At 38.2% G+C, this 21,398-nt stretch overlaps 1 protein-coding gene across 1 annotated transcript in view; it reads left to right on the forward strand.

The window, feature by feature from the left end:
• Window positions 1–8,648, forward strand: part of LOC126163042 (sodium-coupled monocarboxylate transporter 1-like) — a 141,696-nt gene extending 133,048 nt beyond the window's left edge. The window contains exon 15 of the mRNA XM_049919925.1: window positions 5,756–8,648. Coding sequence (XP_049775882.1) covers window positions 5,756–6,028 — 273 coding nt within the window. The 3' untranslated portion in view covers window positions 6,029–8,648. The remainder of the gene's footprint in view (window positions 1–5,755) is intronic.
• Window positions 8,649–21,398: the final 12,750 nt, after the last annotated feature.

Consider the following 21,398-nt stretch of genomic DNA (forward strand, 5'->3'; position numbering starts at 1 on the left):
CAACGGTCAACAGAAATACTTTTTCATGTAGTATAATCACAAATAAACAGCCATTTACTTATACTGTGAAAGTTTTCTTCTTGCCCAATTTTGTGATTCTAAACTGATGGGAATGCCCTATAGGTTTTGATGAGTGAGTTTGCGAGTACCAAAATATGTGAAATAAATAGCTGTATCTTCTGATTGCACTGACTTAGAACCAAACATTTATTATACCATCACACGACCGTAGATCTCAGTATGCGAAATAAATTTCAACTTGATATGTCTACCTGTTCACAAAAAAAAAGAGTTTTGAACAGTCAAACAGACAGACAGACAACAAAGTGATCCTATAAGGGTTCCATTTTGACCAACTGAGGTACAAAACAATAAAAAGGTTCAGACACAGAGTTCTTAAGTGTGCAGATGCCATATGCATTGTACTACAGTGTCAATGTATATCAAAGTCACAGCCATATCAAATATCTTCACATATATTTGAGCTACTTGAAGAATTTTTGACCCTGTAATAAAGTCCAGTACAAAATGGTGAGATGTGAGAGGTTGTTAGAAAGAAGCACAGAAAGTAGGACAGCTCTTGTTCTCAGTAACAGGTGTAACAAAAACAGCTTTATAAACTCTGGGCTGCATTCCTCACAGTAATGAAAGAGAAAAACACATATAAACAAATACCAGAAAATACTTGATTTTTTAATTATGAATGAAAGATCACTTTTCTGAAGATTATGAATTTAATTAATGTAAGGAGAAATATATAAAAATGCTGTAAATCAAGCAGGCAGACATCTAAAATATGAGACTGACAGAAAGGGCAAAATGACAAACAATGAATGGCTAGAAGGGATGTGAAAAGCTTCAGAAACATATTTGAATGTATGAAAGGTAGATGCCGTTTATAGGCAAATAAGAGAGAGCTTAGAAGGAAAGAGGAGCAGCTGTATGAACAACAAGAGCTTAGATAGCAGAGCAGTACTAAGCAAAGGAGGGGAGGGTGAAAGTTAGAAGGATTATATAAAATGTCTGTACATAGGAACGAACTTGAAGACAATATTATGGAATGAGAAGAGGATTAATATGAGATGGTGGATATGGCACTGTGAAAAGAATCTGAGAGACCACTAAAGCATCTAAGTCAAAATAAGCCACCTGGAGTAGATTGGATCCCTTTGCAATTATTAAGATCTTATGGAGAACCAGCCATAACAAAACTATTCCTCCCAGTGTGTAAGATACATGATACATGCAAAATACCCCCAGATTTCAAGTACAATGTAACAATGCCAGTTCCACAGAAGGTATCTGCTGACAGTTGTGAATATTACCAAACAATTACTTTGTTATTGTAGCAAAATATTTACAGAAGAAAATGAAGGGTAGTATAAGCCACCCTCAGGGAAGACTATTTTGGGTTCTGGAGAAATGTAGGACACCAAAAACTGAGACTGACAGAAAGTGCAAAATTACCAAAGCATAGATGGCTAGTAGAAGCCAACCTCAGGGAAGATTACTTTGGCTTCTGGAGAAATGTAGGACCACATGAGGCAATAGTGATCCTACAAGTTATATTAGAAGTTGGACTGAAGGAAAGCAAACCTATATTTATCCATTTGCAGTTTCCCTTTCAAAAAGCATTTGACAATTTCAACTAGACTACAGTCTTTTAAAATTCTGAATGTAGCAGAGAAACAGTATAGGGAGAAAAAAATTATTACACAATTTTTATAGAAATGAGACCCCTGTTATGAAAGTTGAGGAAACTGAAAGGGAAGCAACAGTTGAGAGCATAGTGAGACAGGGTTGTAACCTATCCCTGAAGTTATTTGGTCTGTATATTGAGAAGCAGTAAAGGAAATGAGACAGATATTTGGAGATGGAATTGTAGGTCAGGGAGAAGAAATAAAAACATTGGAGTTTGTTGCTGACACTGCAGTTCTTTAGGAAAAGACGACATATTTGGAATATCAGTTGAACAGACTAGATACTGTCTTCAAAGGAGTTTATGTGATGACCATCAACAAATATAAAACAAGTGCAACTAAATTAAATCAGATGATGCTGCGGAATTGAATTATAAAATGAGCCACTGACAGCAGTAGATGAGTTTTGTTATTTGGGTAGCAAAATAACTTACTGTGACTGGTGAAGACACCAAGTGCAGACTGGCTATAACAAGAAAAATACTTCTGAAAAAGTGAAGTATTTCAATACCTAATATAAATTTAAGTGTTTAGAAGTCTTTTCTTAAGATTTTTGCCTAGAGTGTAGCCTTGTACAAAAATGAAATGGGAATGATTAGCAGTCCAGACAAGAGGAGAATGTAATATCTTGAAATTACAGAAGAATGTTGAAAATTTGGTGGGTAAATTGGATAACTAATGAAGAGGTAGTGAATCAAATTTGGGAGAAAAAAAAGTTTATGACACAACTTCACTAACGGAGGGATTGGTTCATAGGGCATACACTGACGCATTAATGAATCATCAGTTTGGTGAGGAAAGTGTGACCGGTGAAAACTGCAGAGGGAGACTTGACTACAGTAAGCAAGTTCCAGTGGAAGTAGGTTACAGTGGTTACTCAGAGATGAAGAGAGTTGCCCAATATAGACTAGTGTGGAGAACTGCATCAAACCAGACTTCAGACATGACCACAACAACAATAGAACATGTTACGTAGTTAAGTCAGAAACCAGCAACAAATATTTCAGCTGTCCTCCGTGTACTTAACCCTTGCATACATGACAGGATCATGGACTGTCACACCCCTCAGTCACCAATGGATGCGGTTGACTGATTTTGCAGTCTTCCATGAGATATCAAAGAAGTGTAATTGCATAGGAGTGTCTACTGAATAAACCAATTGTTTTATCCATAGGTAACAACAAAAATGGTTAAATTCTGTTAAACATGCACTCCACAAAACAGGTGGCGCCTCCATACGTATCATTACAACAGGTAACATATAGTGCATTTCAAACAGTGCTGGAGTCACATCAGACACGGACCACATGTTTGCAGGGGCACACCCTTCTGTAGGGTGCAAGCTTGTGTAGATTCTGAGAGAGGGACATTGAACATTTGTTATCAATTTCTAACTTGAGAATTTAGTAAAATATTCATTTATTATTAAGTTGCAAATCAAGAACCAGTACCTCCAGAGATTGTTTATATAGTTATTTTCCTTGTTTTGGAAAGAGTAAATCATACTTCTGATACAACCTGTAACAACATCCTACATAGTGTGCACAAAAACTCAGATCATTTGATGACAGTTGAACTGTATGCACAAAATTAATATTCTTAACAAGGCAGTTTTTTTATTTAACTTTGAGTACATTGGAGACACTTTATGCAGAATGTTCAGCCAGTAAAATAAAGAGCAATTTACCTTATAGAGCATCACACCATGACAATAAGCCCAGTGGCAGTGTGCATAAATATTCTGTGACATGTATGTGTTGTGTTATTCTTTGATTTTTCAAGTTAGTTTAGTATTCTATGCCTCATGTATTAAGAAATCTGACATACCTATACATTAATATAATGTAATATGTGAAAATAAATTATTAACACTCAGATGTTAACTACATATTTCGGTGACTCCGACATTATCTTACATCATTACGCTGGCTCCGACGCACTGTATCACATCGCAACAAGTCAGCTGCATCACATTTATTTTCACACTCAAAATGCCAGACTCAACAATAAATGTAGCACCAGCTGCAAGCAGTGGGATCAGCAGAATTGTGATCAAACCCCATGATTTTGGCAAAATAACCCTGTATTACAGTTCGCACAACTGGAAGGCCAGTTCATGTTATCACAGATGTCATCAGATAAAACCAAATACAGCTATGCCATCACACCACCAAATGAAGATCTAGCTGCGGAAGTGCAAGACATTCTCGCTCCGCCCCTGAACACTGAACGATACGTGTCTGTTAAAAATGCTTTAGTGACATGGATATCTCAATCATCAGTGAAGTAACTGGAAAAACTTTTGCGAAGGAATAGCTCGGTTATCATACCCATTGCAGCTCCTATGACACCTATCCACACTGGCGAGTAATACAGTCAGTGACGACGTACTATAATACATCTAGTTGTCCTCACTACCTACCGAGACACAGAAAATTTTAACAGTTTGCATTGCTGATTTGAATGTGCTAGCACAGACAGCAGACAGCAGTGAAAATGTATCCATCTAAAAGCATGTCAACATTAGTTTCACAATAAGATAACATGTCTGCACTGACTCTTTCATCCCTGCAGTTGCAGTTAGCTGAACTGACTACACAAATCACAACACTGCAAACGACACACACTCATAATTGGCTATGTCATCGATCATCACGAAGCTGCAATCAATCACCTGTCATGCCATATATCTGCCAGTACCATAAGAAGTTTGGCAGCAATGCCCAGAAATGTATGCCACCATGCAAATGGAAACGTGATACAGAGCGCGTATCTGCAGCAGCTACACCTGACAATAGCAGACATTGCCTTTTCATCATGGACCATGACACAAAAATACACTATTTGGTACACACAGTGGCGGAACTGTCAGTGCTCCTGCCAACCCAACTACCACACCTTAACTGCCTATTTGCTGCCAACAGTTCCAAGATCAGGACATATTAGGGAATCTGACATATCTATATATGCAAGTATTAATGTAATGTAATATGTGGCAATAAATCATTAACTCTCAGAAGTTAACCACAACCTCAGATGTGGATGAATGCAAGATAACCCAAATGACATTAGCAAAAACTCCTTAGCTTTTGAGTACAGCATTAGTAATATGACTCCAACACATCTGTTGTACATGTAGAAGTACAAATTAGCAAGAAGTGAGACAAGGATATAAAATCAGTTTTATGGGCAAAAGGGCACAAATAGATGATTTACATTTACTAGAGCACTATTGTGCAGCAGTACACATACAGAGGAAACAGTGTACCAGGACCAGTCAATTCTTTAGTGTTGCTCAAGTACTTGGGGTCTTAACCAGGTCATGTTAAAAGAATGAATCAAATAAATTCAGAGGTTCAGTGCAGTATTCATAACCACTACATCCTGTCAATGTAAGACTGTTACAGAGGTAACAAGGGTACTATACAGGATCATTGGAAGAAATGACTTCCTCCTCATGAATTCTCTTTGGAAAGATCAGACAAACAATAGTTGAGACAATCCAGCAAACTACTGAACTGTCCTCCTACCACTAGAATATACCTCACAAAATGATGGTAAAAACAATACACGAGAGATTAAAACCCATATGAAAGCACCACATAGTCAAGAAAGTAAATAAACTCTATTATGAAGTTATAACTACAGTAAAACATGTTTAGATATCTACTAACATTGAACTGCGTTCTTGCTGCTAGGCATATCCTGTTGGTCATTATTTTCTGCAAGCACCAGAACAGATTGTAACAGTCCAGAATGATTCTATTTTTCCCATACTCCATTCATGAATGGAACAAATAAGATACATGATGAATTATACAAGGTATACTTGGCCAGTATTGCCCAGTGGCTCCAGAGTGTGTATGTAGAGAAAAACACGTCTTGAAAAAGACACATATTCTGATCACCCAAACTCGACAATTGTCATCACCCATTTAATATGGTGCACTGTCTATAATCACAACTTATTAAACTCTGATTTTGTCACACTCCTTCTAGTCACATTATTGTATATCTTTATTTCTTGATTTTGACAATGTAACTTTCTCTTGTAGGACATGTCCAAGCGCAGATTCTCCACTGTGCGACCACCTTGCGTCTCGTCCATATACCGTGGTGGCATCATCAATGCTGGTATCTCTCTGGATGATGAAAAGCCAGTGGTGCCTCCCTCAGCGACTGTAACTTCCTCACAAGCACCACCACCGGCTTCAATGGGAGGTGGCAATCTGAATGGAATGCCACAGCAAATGCAGCCAGATGGTTCACCGCAAAAAAAAGTATCATCTTCGAATGACAACAATGGAATGTACTTTGCTAAACTTTAGCACCAAAGTAAAATGATGGTGGATGGAATCATATACCCCAAGCATTAGAGGGCTAACTGAAAATCAACTATCTGTCAGGCGAACCATGTATAATTGTCATCTGAGAGTGCACTCTCTCTTGACATATAAAAGACACGTGACCACAGTGAGGGAGAGGACACACTGAACAGAGCACTGGCTTTATTCTGAGCACACCTGTAAACTGCTAATTAACAAAACTTATTAGTTTCTACTAGGTAGCAATTCCATTGTACCATCCTAATCCTAATTACACTCAGCATTTGGCTCTCCCTCTACAGGTCCTGTTAGTTCTCATCAGAGCCAGTGGTAATGGTTCATGGGACACTTTTTATGCTTTCTGATCCAAATTAGAATGTTTGACATCAATTTAGTTGTATTCATTCATGAAAACTTACTGTCTCAAGTATACCATGGCTCTCTGTATGTGAGAAATGTCAAATAGCTTCTTATACCAAATGTGCCATAACTGTTTTGTTTTCAACACATCTTTTTTTCATAAGAATATTTCTGTAAGAATAACAAATGCTTTCAAGATATACTCTGCATGGGTCACTTGTCTTACATACATATACATCTTCAAGTAACTTACATATTTCTTTAAGAACATGAGGAGTCATTTTCTGTAGTTCAATTTTCTCTTGTGTGGCCATGAACAAAAACTGAATTCCTAAACATGTGTAATGTTTGACTATTTGACAATTTTATACATTGAAATAACAGTGATTTGATCATAATCCATAACTAAATATCATCTTTTTGTAATTACTCCTCCTTTGCTTAAAACCATAATTAGAACACTCATTCATAGTAGGTTGTATTCTCCAATTCTATTTCACTGGGAAAGAATTATTTTTGTTGTAATTCTTTTCTCATCAAGAGGTAGACTAATTGTCTATTTCAGATTCAACTTTGTGCCTCTCAGATCTATTTCCTATTTTGAGTACCAGCAATTCATTTTCCTCATGAACAGTAATGGAGGATTGTTTTAGGTATCTTCCATTGGGCATCCATCACTTTTGTTTATAATCTATCATGTTATATGTCAAGCTCTCTATGTTGAGCTGTTCCATTTCACTATATTTCTAATACTAATGCTTCTCTTGAGCTCTTTGCTTGTGCCCTTCTTTATTAGTACCCATTGTTCACTGCCATATGGATAACACAACAAAGTGATAGTTTCGTATCAGTCATTATTTTTGCTACTTTCCTTTACTTTTTTATAATTTCTAAGATTATTTTAAGGTTCTCATAGATATAACAAATTTCCTAGCTTACAGTCGATATAGATGGGTGGTTTCTAACAACCAAGAAACTTGGTCAGTGGTACTGGTTCCTAGCATTCTGTAGTAATAGAGTTAGGCAAGTTCATCATTGGGTAACACTGCTAGCTTCACTGTCGTTACTCATATGAACTGCTACGTAAAAGAGAGTGGACACATGTCAGTGATAACTGCAAATAGAATGTCAAATAGATTCATTATAAAATTGAAAGTTATCATTTCATGTCTTTACAAAAAAAAATGTCTTATGAGCATATAAATGGAAGAAACTGAACTTACTATAAGTTATAAAATCAGGCATACTACACAGTTTGAGAGGGTAAAATTGAATTCATTGGCTATGTCAGTACATAGGTACTTTACATTTATACAACAGTTCTACTTATCTCCTTGGCCTCACTCATATTGCTGCTCAATTCCAGACCATGAGCATTCTTTGTAAAGTGAGAAAAACAGTTCTAAAATAAATGAAACAGAAATTCATCAAAACAGTTTCTATTCTCTTTCTATGAAAGATTTTAATAGTTTGTTAAAAATATTATTGCAGAATAGGCCAAAGAACTATCTCTACAAATACACTTGTCGCTCATCTATGTTACCATATGTGTATCTTTGTGAAGTACTGCCTTTTACTAATAGAAAATGTAAGTAACTATCAGCTGTACAGTTTGTAAATTTTCTGAAATTCTATAATGCACCTGAGCTTTCATTATTTTTTCCTTGTCAAACCATGTTCATTCATCATTAACAATTCCTCTAATATATGCATATATTACCAAAGAATGTTAGCCATGTTATAAAAACAAAATAACACAACACAATAAATTGTTCAGGATATTAAGTTATAAAAAGATCAAGTTTATCTGTGTGTCTCTTCCAAGACAAACACAGTAAGAAATTTTATAAATACTATAATGTGTTTGACATGTGATGCTGTCTCCATAACCAAAGGGAACAAAATGGAAAGTATTAAGTTACATGTAATTATATCTAGAAGATTTAGAAGTGATTTTTGCATTTAGTAGAATACTTGCATTTTAATATATGTAGCATGTAGCTGTTGCACTAGAACATTCACTATGTCTAGAAAGACTATACTCACTACATAATTTAGATAGCCAAGAGTACAAAGCAAATAGAAATAGTATTAGAGAAATGTAAACAGTAATATAAAGTCAACTTAAGGTTTACACACTCTTTTCTTGTCTTGCCATTTAGTATCAATATATGTATGCATGAAACTATATAAGACAATGTACAACCATAAAGGTATGTAACAAAAATTAGTTAATAAAATTAATTTAGAGAGCATCTGTAAACACTGTTTATTTAATTGTGATTCCCAGTAAAAAAAATCTCTGCTGCTTTTTTATTGTTATGGTACTCCCTACACTATTCAGTAGTGCCGGTATGATAATCATAGAGGGATGACACTTTCCTGTGGCCAATGGCATTAATGGCAAATAGTCTAAGTGTGTTGCCAACCATATTTTATAAAACATTTATACACGGTGTCCCTCGTAAGAGTCATCAGGCTTATTTTCTCTGGTGTTTCAGTAGATATTTGCAGTTTATCTTTTGCAGTGTGTAGCTGTAGTCAGCCCACACACATACTGTTCATCATGCCCTCCATACAATGCCCTGTGTTGACAGAGAGCATCAGTTTGTTTTCCATTACGAGCAAAGTAATTTTCAATGTGGAATTTAATGTGCCCATTCAATAGAGTGGCCCAAAATTAATCTAGTGTGATATTAATTTTGTCATTTGTGAACTGTGAATTAACAAGAACAGTAAAACATGAAAAATAACCAGCACTCCAGCAGCAACCAAACAGTGTGCTGTTGTATGTCAGTAGCAGTCAGTGGGGAGAGGGGAAAGGGGGGGGGGGGGGGGCAAGGCAATGCTGTCGCTGCTGGAGTACTGGGTATGTGTCTGACAACTCTTAGGAGAGAGACCCTGTACGTATTGAGAAAATTATTAATAATAAAGTTTATGCAGTCAAATACTTGCATAAATCCTTTAGTGGCTAGGTTTGTTTCAACTAATAAGTCACTTTCAACAGCCAATAGATATTTCTTATCCAGTCTCTTCTATCAGAACATGCAGAGAGTTACCTTTCACGTGAGGCAACCACACACAACTTTTAACTTCTTTCTGAGAACCACAACCCAGTCACACTGGCTGTCCCATAGTTGCTGACTTCAAAGTACCCACTGAACAGATCTCTGCTTTAGTTGATCACACCTGCAACATCTAGTATAAAGATAACCCTCCTACATTAAAAACATCAACCATTTCTTAGATTGTCTGAAATCTGTGTCTGTCCCACTTTCACCACACACCTTGCTGTCACAACTGATACCACCTCCCTCTATACTAACATCTCCCATACACACAGTCTGTCTGCTGTTGAACATTACCTCAACCAGCACCTAACTGATTATATGACATACTTCCTGCTCAACTTACTCAACTTTATACTTACAACAACTACTTTACCTTTGACAAACAGATCATCCACACAGCCTTGGTAACCAAGATGGCTCCAAATGCCAACCATTTCACAAGTTGCCTGTAGAGGGCTTCACTGGGATCCAAAAGCATTCACCCTCTGGTTTGATTTAGATACAATGATGACATCTCTGCAATACGGATTCATGATGAGGCTGATCTGTTAAAATTATTGGAATCTCTAAATACATTCTCCCATTATATTTTGCATGGTCCTATTGCGAATTTCTTGTCACTTTCCTTGATGTTGACCTCTTCCTCACTGAGGATCAGCTACACACTCCTGCTCACATCAAACTTACAAACAAACAACAGTACTTATACTTTGACAGGTGCCATTCTTTCCATGTAGAACATTCCCTCCAATATAGCCTTAGCATTCAAAACAAACATATTTGTTCAGATGCAGATTCATTACAGCAATATACCACCATTCTCACCTCAGCCCTCACTTTACGTAACCATCCCACAAGCCAAGTTCAAAAGTAGATTTCCTGAGCCATCACAGTTAATCATGGTACTGCTGATGTCACCAAAAAAAGTTTATGAGTACACTTCTTATAACTCAGTACTGTCCTGGTAATGAATGTATTAATCAGCTACTTCAACAAGCCTGTGACTTCTAAAATCATGCCCTGAAATGAGGTCCATTCCGTCTGACATTTTCCCCACTGCAGCTGGAATAGCTTTTTCCTAAACCTGACAGAATCTCTCATTAATTAATTCAATTTGTAATCAAGATTTTGAATAATTCATAATCATAAAATATTTAGTTCAGGATAGACGCCATACTCATAAATAGGGTATCTCAGATGAAGCACAATAGTAATATTCCATACACTTTTGTGGATTATTAACCTGGAACATTCTTCATAAATCAAACAGTAGTAAAGTCTTAGAGTCCATACCAAATAGCAGAATCTAACCTAACAGAATTTCAAAGCATTACTTATTTCAGAAAATTCACATCATGTCTTGATATAAACACTCCTACCCCAAAGTCAGCAGCCTGTGATTGGCTGACATATCGCTAGCAACTGTATGTCGGATTGCATCAGAGCTTACGGCCAGTCAGCAGTTGAGTAACACTTATGCGTTAGTAAAGTATGTGCCTGGAGTTTATGCCATTAACATCTGCATGTCTGACCTTGTTGCTTGATTAATTTCAGTGTGTCATTTTGTGTGGAATCCTGCATAGTGCTACCATTTTGTTCACATTCCTGCTTCAGCCAAAGTGAAATACTACATCTCAGTGGAATACATGTAACAAGTGTATCTGCCAAGATCATGAGACTGTGTAGTCGGCTTTTGTGTTTAAAGAATCTTGTGTGATCCACTGCACATCCAACCTGAAGGTGTTAATGATCTGCAAGCTACATTTATTGGACAGCATTATGTATGCCGGTAACAATACTGTAAGTCCTTTCGTGAGCACTGATACAATAATAAATCTGTCATCGTTTGTTCTGCCACTCTGAACATCAACCAAATCTGTGACATTGCCTAGTAGTTCAGTGATTCTTCTTCCTTATGGGTTTACAAAGGAGGAGGTGTGCTTCCTTTTACCCATGTACAATGTGAATTGTGGAACCAGAACTAGCCACTGACTGTTTGCCTATCAGTGACTCAACACTTCTTCATTTCAGTGGGTAGTCTCCTTTAACCCAAAAATAAAACAATGGAAAATCCTGGATGGAATAATGATGATATTATGAAGAGGAAAGATTGCTACTCACCATATAGCAGAGATATTAAGTTGTAGACAGGCACAACAAAAAGATTATTAACGACATAGACTTTCAGCCAGAAGGCCTTCACCCAAAATAGACAACATAAGCACACATATTAACACAAATGCGACTCTCTCTCTCTCTCTCTCTCTCTCTCTCTCTCACACACACACACACACACACACACACACACACATTCTCACTCTCTCTCTCTCTCTCTCTCTCTCTCTCTCTCTCTCTCACACACACACACACACACACACACACACACACACACACACACACACACACACACACACACGCACGACCACTATCTCTGGCTGCTTGGATCAGACTGCGTATGTGCATGATGGCAGAAACAATCTGGAAATGTGGAGGTAGTTGGGTCAAGGAAGGGGAGGGAGACCAGGTTACGGGTGGGGAACGTGTAATGCTGTTTGTGGGAGTATATATGAACGAGGTGATGAGAGGGTAGGGCAGCTATGTGCAATTGGGAGGTACAGACAGGGGGGGGGGGGGCTGAAAAGGAGGGAAGCAAAAAGACTGTAGTTTGCACTTGTGAAACAGAAGGTTGTGGAATGGGAACAGAGAAGGGACAGATGACTGAAGGACAATGACTAATGAAGCATTAGGCCACAAGGGTTACAAGAACATAGGTTATATTTCATGGAGAGTTGCCACCTGTGCAGTTCAGAGAAGCTAGTGTTGCTAGGAAGGGTCTAGATGGCATAGGCTGTGAAGTAGTCATTAAAATGAAGAATTTTGTGTTGGGCAGCAAGCTCAGCAACTGTATGGTCCAGCTGTTTCTTGGCCACAGTTTGCCAATGACCATTCCTGCAGACAGATGACTTGTTGGTTGTCATGCACATGTAGAACAAAACACAGAGGTTGCAGATCTTCTGACTGGTTTCACGGGTAGCCCTGCCTTTGGTGGGATAGGTGATGCTTGTGACCAGACTGGAATAGATGGTGGTGGGTGGGCATATAGGACAAGTCTTGTATCTAGGTGTATTACAGTGATATGAATGATAAGGCAATAGGGCTGGAAGCTGCAGCTGTGTAGAGATGGACGTGGATATAGTGTAGGTTCTCTCCTTTTCTGCCCCCCTCCTCCCCTCCCCCCCCTCACGCCACCTATACCTCCCAAGAGCACCTAGTTGCCCTACTGTCTCTCTGCCTCATCCCTGTATGCTTCCACAAACAGCACTACACCGTCCCCCACCCATACCTTGCTCTCCCTTCCCCTCCCCACCCCACTACCCCCACAACCCAGATTGCTTCTCCCATCATGTGCAGTGGCTCACAAGCTGGCCCCAGCAGCCAGAGACAGTGATAACATGTGTATCTTAGCTTCATTTGTATGAATTTGTGTGTGTACCGGTATGTTGTCTATTTCGGAAAAAGACCTGGTCGAAAGCTTACATGGTTAGTAGCCTTTTTGTTGTGTCTGTCTGTGGCTCAACATCTCTGCTATATGGAGAGTAGCAATCTTTGCTTTTCACAATTTAATCCAAGAATATTAGGTTGGTGCATAAGTTGGTAGCATTTTTGGTTTGCGTGTTGGTATTTCAGTTGTTATGAGTTTATTTATTGATCATCATTTTTTATTTTTAGTCCACTGTTGTGATTTGGGTTTACATATTGTCATTTTGTCATCTGGGGATAGTGAGTGAAACTGTGGATGCTAGAAAATGGAGTGCCAAGTGATGAAATCAGAAAATTTCTGACATATTCTTCTGTTGGACTTCAATAAAGGTGTGACAGCAGCAGAAGCAGCCATAAACACTTGCGCTATGAATGGGGATAATGCCACTGGGCAGAGCACAGCAAGAAAATGGTTTTCTCATCTAAAGGAAGATCATTTTGACATTAGTGACTCTCCATGTTCATGAAGACCTTCGGGATTAGATGAAGATCATTTCAATGCATTAATCCACAATGACCCACATGAGTGTACTCAACAACTGGCAAATGTCACAAACTGTAATCACTTCACCACTGTACAATATTTGCAGGCAATGGGGCAGTTCAAAAATCAGGTGTATGGGTACTGCATGCTCCAAGACAAAATCACAAAAATCAGTGGATGGCCACACATGCATCTTTGTCTGATCATCACCAATGGGCTCATGAAGAACACTGACCATTCCCATCCTGTGTCATTACTGGTGACAAGAAATGGTGTCTTTATGCAAACATAAGGGAAAAAAGGGATGGCTGAGACAAAAAAAAGCACCAACTCCCAGTACAAAGACCTGCATGCTTCAAAAAAAGTTGTCAGGCATCTGGTGGAACTGCGACAGTGTAGTGGGCTATGAATTGCTCCCCCCAACATGTAACCATGGCTGCTGATGTTTACTGTCAACAAATGAGACATCCTGCACAAGCAATCTAAGAATAATGACCAGAAAGACTGTGTGATGTGATGCTACTTCATATAATGCCCACACACATTCTCCTAGACCTCCAAAAAACATTATACAGGAGTTGGGTTGGGAAGTCATTCTACACTCACTTTATTCACCCACAGATTTTCATCTTTTGCACTCTCTATTGAACAACCTTCAAAGAACTTCCTTATGCACTCTGACCATGGCTCACCAAGTTCTTCACCTCAAAATCGTGTGATTTCTACAGTTGCTGAATCAAAAACTTACCCCAGTGTCGGCAGACTGTTGTAAGTAGTAAAGGAAAATATATTATCGATGACTAAAGTACCTGTTGTGTTTATGTGTTGTGTTTATGTGTTGTGTTTATCAAACTTATGGAAAAACACTACTAACTTATGTGCCAATCCAATATGTAGGTGTGGTAGAGCCTCCATATTTGATCTCGTACCCCCTTTTATAATTCATCTCTCTGACAGCAGATTCCAGAAGATTTTGGCATCTCAGTTTATCTAAAAATCAATGTTCTCTAAAAACAATGTACTCTGCCACCTCAGACTTTTGGTGTATGTGGCATCACTGATCTGTCAAGTGTAACTGTAGAAGTTCCCTTTCTGTAGTTCAGGTCAAGAAATCTGCAGTCTAATGCATGTCAAGGCCAATGAACCAATTGGTTCAGTCACTCCAATTGGTTCCAAACCAAAAACCTCTTATCAGTTCTTTGAATGGCATTGTATCAACAGCTGTGCTCGGACAGCAAAGTGTCTTCGTTACTTCCAGTTTCCAGATAGAACTGAAAATGAGCTCAGATACCAAAAGACAGATGAGATTGGCACCAATGTAACTTTGATCTGCAGCAGGTTTCACCCTATGCTCTCAATAGCTCTCAGTATTACTCTTCACCTGAAGGCAGTTTCTCCTGAAATACACAAGGCATGCACATTTAAAACTGGAACTGTCTATAAGTAGCAACCATAGTGCTGTGGCTGTATGTAATTCTGACAAGTTCATTGTTTTAATAAAATTACCACAGCTGCATTGTACACATATTTTTGACTCCACAATCACTTTTAAATCTCCTCCCATTTTCAAGTACTCCTATCTAACATTATTTCTTCATGCATTGTGTAGACAGAAAAGTGTACAATCCCAGTTGTCAGTCAAAACGTGGACCTCCAAAAATTAATAATTTTTATTGTCTATCCCGTTCAGATTTTACGTTCAGTATTAGTCACTCTTATCAGCCACATGTCCTGTTATAGGTATGCTGAATTTTTGGACCAAAGTCCAAATGTAGTACAGAGCCTATACTAAGATGCAGCACAGGCCATCATTCTTTGAATAACCAATCAGGACCTGTGATAGAGAGACTATGTGACTGCCACCCGCATCTGCCACCGAAAGACATTTGTGAATTATGCTCTACCGTGTTTTAGCTCTTTTCCAGGTCAGACAGCTTAGGTCATATGCTGCTTCTCTTTTGAATTTAATACCTGGTATGCCTTCTTTTATTAGTGTCAGTAGTGTTTAGAAACAACTGAAATTTCACAAGGCTCATGGATCCAACCAAACTGCTGTTATATTCTGTATAGAATTTGCAGATGATTTGGTCCCCATTTTAAGCATAACATAATTCATTTTTTGAATGTGCCCAGTGACTGGAAGAAGGTACTTACCTATGAACGGAGTACAAGAGGTGATTCACAATCTCACCAACATCTATTTGTAGTAGAATCCTATAATACATTCTGAGCCCAAACATAATGTGGTATGTCGAACACAGTGAACTCCAGATACATTAATCTGAACAGCACTGAATCACACGAGTGTTTCACACATAACTGTTAAATTTTTCAATAGACTGTGCTGTCATTTAAAACAATAACAAAATAAAAATTCCTTTGAAGATAAGTTTCAGTCATTGTTGATGCAACATTGCCTTTACTAAATTTATTATGTTTGAACTGTGCAGTTTACTATTTGTAATTTAGCACTGTCATTTTAAAGTTGTAATTTTTAATCCCCCCCTCCTCCCATTTTTCTCAAATTTGTCTTTTTCTATATGAAATGTGCTATTAAAGTATGAAATGGACCAATAAATGATGATGATGATGATGATGATGATGATGACATAAAACACTTCATGGAAAATGCTACTTGTAGTGGAGTGAAGATCAGGCCACTCTTATCCCCGATATGCCCTGGATAAAGCACTCAATGGAACACATTAATGCAGAGCTTCTCAGAGTCAGGGGTGTTCAAACATGGGTGTAACACAGAAAATGCCTCATTCTGTCATATGATACCTAGCATGGTTTGCATCTGAATACCTCTAGTATGAAATTACCTGCATGGCTAATTATCAGAGGAATCCTGTCAAACCAAAGCAAAATCAATTCTATCCCAATGATTTCTAATCTGTTTCCTAGGCCCTTTTAAGAGAAATTCATCCAAAAGACAAAGCAGCCAAATAAATATAACTGCAGTTCAAACAGCTACTAGCAAAACAAAATATTGCAGCTTTGACGAAGCCATAAATCTTAAAGAACACTTACTTAGTATCTTCCATCAAACTGACCATGGCCTCATTATAAAAAAGATGAACTACTAATAACCATACAGAAAAATGAAAGTGCTGGTGGAAATACACAGGCTAGTAGTTCTGACAGTTTACAGGCTGCCACCAGGGAAATATCTTAAGCTTCGTAAGGCAGCTAGAGGCAGTTTGAACAAGGTGTCATGATGTTAAGTGTACATGGCAGTGAATTATTGCATGAATATAAGTTAACAGGATTGTAGAAAACTGTAAGATCAGTTAAGATCGGCCACGACAGTGGTGTATGTAAAACAAGCTTACTATAAATAAATTACTAACTAATAATAGAATAGTGTACTTTACCAACAAGGAAGTGTCGTGCCATTGCCATTAAAGTGATCATCTATGAAACCACTATGAGACTGGGCTGGCTCAAGATTTAACAAGCCACATGTTAACCAGATGGCTATCATAATATACTCCATTCATCATCATAAGAATAAACCTGATGTAAGCATTACACTATGTATTCTTCAGCGTTTGCTGGAATTTTGTTGGATTTAGTTTCACATGCAGCAGAAGCCAAGTTGTCTCAATTACAGTTAAGTACAATAACAGGGATACATTTTATGAAGTACATTATGTGGATGTCGATAGAGTGATTATACAACAGCTTTACCGGTGCATTTAATTTGCACAGCACAGACTGGCCAGCTATCTGGTCAAACTGAGCTGCAGTGATGTGAGCAGTTGAAGTTAAGATGTAAAAAGACACAAGCAGACACAATATAGCTTCAAATGTCATTTAATTTTTAAACAGACTGAAAAAATATTTGGTAAAACTCCAGCAATACCGCATGCTCCTTGCGGGACCAGACGGAAAGCATAAAACACTCTTGTTCTTAGACAGTATAACACTGTAATTAAAAACAAGAGAGATGAAAATTCCTAACTTAAAGACAGGGTAATTTTTCTGCACAGACTGTGTGTGTCTCAAAAGCGTATTGCAGGGCTTTCATCTTACAGCTAAATATTATAGCCACTGAAAGTATTACAGTTACTCGTCTGATAATCTCTGAACTCCTTCCATTTCTAAATCCAAAAAATACAGTTCAGTACCAGAACTATAACCTGCTATATTGGAAACGAGAGGATATACTTCGGAATCCATAATGCCAACCAAGTCCCACATTTCCTCCTCTTCTTTCATGACACCATCTTCTGTATCCCACCAGCATTCGGCAGTAATGGGTGACAAAGCTTCATGCATTAGTTCCAGTGTGTCTCACAGTTTAAATGTCTTGTTATTTCTCATGACAAATCCCTTAACATGGCCCCAGATCAGTTTGGGTGGGTTCACACAACAATGGTATAGTGGAAAGTGCAAGAATGCAGTGTTTGTACGGTGTGCTTGATGCCACAAAAATTATTGTTTTCCACATTTCTACAATGCTTACCACTCTGGCTCATGTGAAACCACATCTGTAGTATAAAACAATAAAGAGTATCTGATTTTTCATTTTTATCCTAAAAATTTAATTTGTTATGTTTTCTTAATTTAAACAATCTCGGACAATCAAGAATTTATTATGAAATTAAAACTAGAACTTTGCATGCAGCACATAATTAGAAACAAGATTACATGCATTTTTCATAAAAATTATGACTAGATATGAGGGTCATTTCAAAATTAATGCCTCCTATCGTTCTGTGGTAACGTTGGACATCTGCATTGGTGTAGTGCTGCTTGAACATTCCTCTTTCATTTGCAGGTGGTTCTGTTGTTCTGCAGTAGTTGGCACCAGCAGAGAAGTGTTCCAAAATGGAATCTGATATGGATGCATGTATAAAACAGTGACATGTGATTGAACTCCTCTCTGCTGATGAAATTGCGCCAATTGAAATCCACCAATGCTTGCTAAAGGTGTATGGAGACGAAACAACAGATGTGAGCAATGTGAGGTGATGGGTATGGCATTTTCAATGTGGTGAAAAGGGTGTGGATGACAAGCCACAGCCCAGTCAACCCTTCACAGCTGCCGTCCCTTGCAATGAAGAGCATCTTGATCAACTCATCCATGCTGATCAGCGGATAACAAACAGAGAATTATGTGCAAAGCTAAATGTCAGCTGTAATGCCTTGGAAACATGTTGGAACATCTTGGTTATTACAAAGCGTGTGTAAGATGGGTCCCACGGATGCTTACAGAAGAACAAAAAACTCACCGAATGGAAATTTGTCAGGACCTGCTGGACTAATGTGAAGCTGAAGGCGGCAATTTTCTAAATAGCATCATCACCAGAGATGAGATGTGGTGTCACCACTACAAGCCAGAATCCAAAGGACAGTCCATGGAACAGTGACATGTGTATTCTGTGTCAAAGAAGAAACTCAAGAGACTGTCTGCAGGCAAAGTGATGTGTACAGTCTTCTGGGATAGCCAGGGTGTGGTTCTTTTGGATGTCCTAGAGCCTGGAGGAACTGTCAGTTCAGCATGCTACAAGATGACACTGACTAAGCTGAAAGTCTGAATTTCCAGTGTAAGGCCAGAGCAGAAGCCCAGCTTTCACATGCATCATGATAACATCAGGCCCCACACCAGTTTTGCGACCACACAACTCATTGCAAAATTCGGCTGGACTGTCTTACCACATCCACCATACAGTCCCAACGTAGTGCCTTCAGACTTCCATCTCTTTGGGCCTCTGACAGATGGACTGCCTGGTGAACATTTCAAGACTCAGATGCTGTTGTCAAAGCTTTAAGGAATTGGTTAGCCTCAGGTGGTCCCGATTTTTACAAGTGCAGCATACAAGCTCTGGTTCATAGTTGGCAAAAGTGCATAACAAATGGTGGTGACTACGGGGAAAAATAACAGGCTGAAGCTAAAATATTGCTATATTTAGCTGTGCTGTTGTGATTTATATATATCCTGTAGTTTCCATGAATAAAAATAGGAGGCATTACTTTAAGAATGACCCTCATGAGTGTTAATTAGCATATATTTGATGAATTTTATATTTATAAGATGTACCTATTGCAAACTGAATGAAAAAAAAAGAATACCAATGTGATGATGTTGATGATGATGTTTGGTTTGTGGGGCGCTCAACTGCGTGGTTATCAGCGCCCGTACAATTACCCAATCTTTGCTCAGTCCAATTTCGCCACTTTCCTGGATGATGATGAAATGATGAGGACAACACAAACACCCAGTCATCTCGAGGCAGGTGAAAATCCCGGACCCCGCCAGGAATCGAACCCAGGACCCCGTGCTCGGGAAGCGAGAACGCTACCGCGAGACCACGAGCTGCGGACAGAATACCAACGTGAGGTTTAGAACCATCTCTCTTTAGACTATCCCACATTACAATTCTCCAATGCTCTTGATTCGACGATGCATCGCATTTACAGTAACACCTTAAATTTAGTGAATAATGTCCTCAGAAAACTTCAAAACTGATTTTTTTCTGTGAACTTATTGAAAACTTTGGCAAGAATTAGTTTCTCATTAATGGTTTTCCATGTTCATCTTTCACTACAGAGCGGGAATCAGCATCAGCCATTTTCACACTATGTATCAACAGTGCAATAGTCCACAACAGTACAGAGACTGTGACTGTAATCGATTTATGAAACAAAAACTATCTTAAGTATATTTAACAAAAATGTTAATGGCCATTAATGCATTAGAATATCATAAAATTTCATTTACCATAACATAGTAACAAGATATCCCATACAGAAGTACAGCCTACTTGCAAGAGCATAACAACAGCAGTGTATGTGTGCTACGGTTGCTGACCAATCATTGCTTTTGTACTTGTTTGCATCAGATTTATTCTTATGATGAACAACATAGAAAAATACAAACATGGAAAATCCTGGATGGAGCAATACATAAAATAAGAGAAAGGCAACCATTTAGCTATGGGGAATCAATGCAAGGAGCACAGAAGTACATTACAGAAAACAGCATTCATATTAGCTTTCGAATCCTAGTTCTTTTTCTAGCAATAGCACACACAGTCAGATGGACACCCAAATGCACACTCATATGGCCATAGGACCATGCATTTGGGTGTCTGTGTGGCTATGTGTGGGGGAATGTGTGTGCTGTTGCTAGAAAAAGAGCTAGTGCTCGAAAGACAGTATGAATGCTGTTTTCTGTTATGTGTTTCTGTGCTCCATGCATTGATCTGCTAATTCCCACTCAGTGTAGACAAAACTCAATACAAACCACAGTAGATGCAAACCAAAGAGTACCAAAACAATTCCACATATGTAGGTGAAAACTTGAAAAGTAAATTAACTCTTCCATTTCTGTTTCAGTATTTACTTTCATTCCAATTTTTTCCTAACTACCCACAATTTTTTTTATTTGCTTTCTGTTGAACTACAAACTATCTTTAGTGTCACATCCAAAGAAAACTTCACTTGAGAAAACTAAATTTAATGAAACAAAATTTCTGGCCAGTGCTTGCCTTTAGGAGAGAAAGTTTTAGCACTCCTGATAGACACAAATAAAAGTACCATACATGAAATAATCATAGCTCTTGAAACTACTAGTTCTTTCATTGGAAAATACAGGTAGGTTGACAGATAACTGCCATAAATGTGATTTGTTAAGCTGCAGATAGACATAATTTAAAGACACTTACACATAAGCTTTCGGTCAGAGCCTTCATCAGAAAATGAGAAAGGCTGTGGCCCAAAGGTTATGTGTAAGTGTCTTTTAATTGTTCCTGTCTGCAATTTAACATGTCATCTTTACGGTAAGTATTCCTATCTGGAGTTTCCATTGTCAGATAGATAGATAGATAGACAGATAGATATGTTCATGAAGGTTAGAAAGAAACAGCAGACCACTCAGATTCCAGGATGAGAGGGCTCAATTTGTTGT

Source organism: Schistocerca cancellata, chromosome 2 (assembly GCF_023864275.1).
Source record: "Schistocerca cancellata isolate TAMUIC-IGC-003103 chromosome 2, iqSchCanc2.1, whole genome shotgun sequence".
Classification (NCBI taxonomy): domain Eukaryota; kingdom Metazoa; phylum Arthropoda; class Insecta; order Orthoptera; family Acrididae; genus Schistocerca; species Schistocerca cancellata.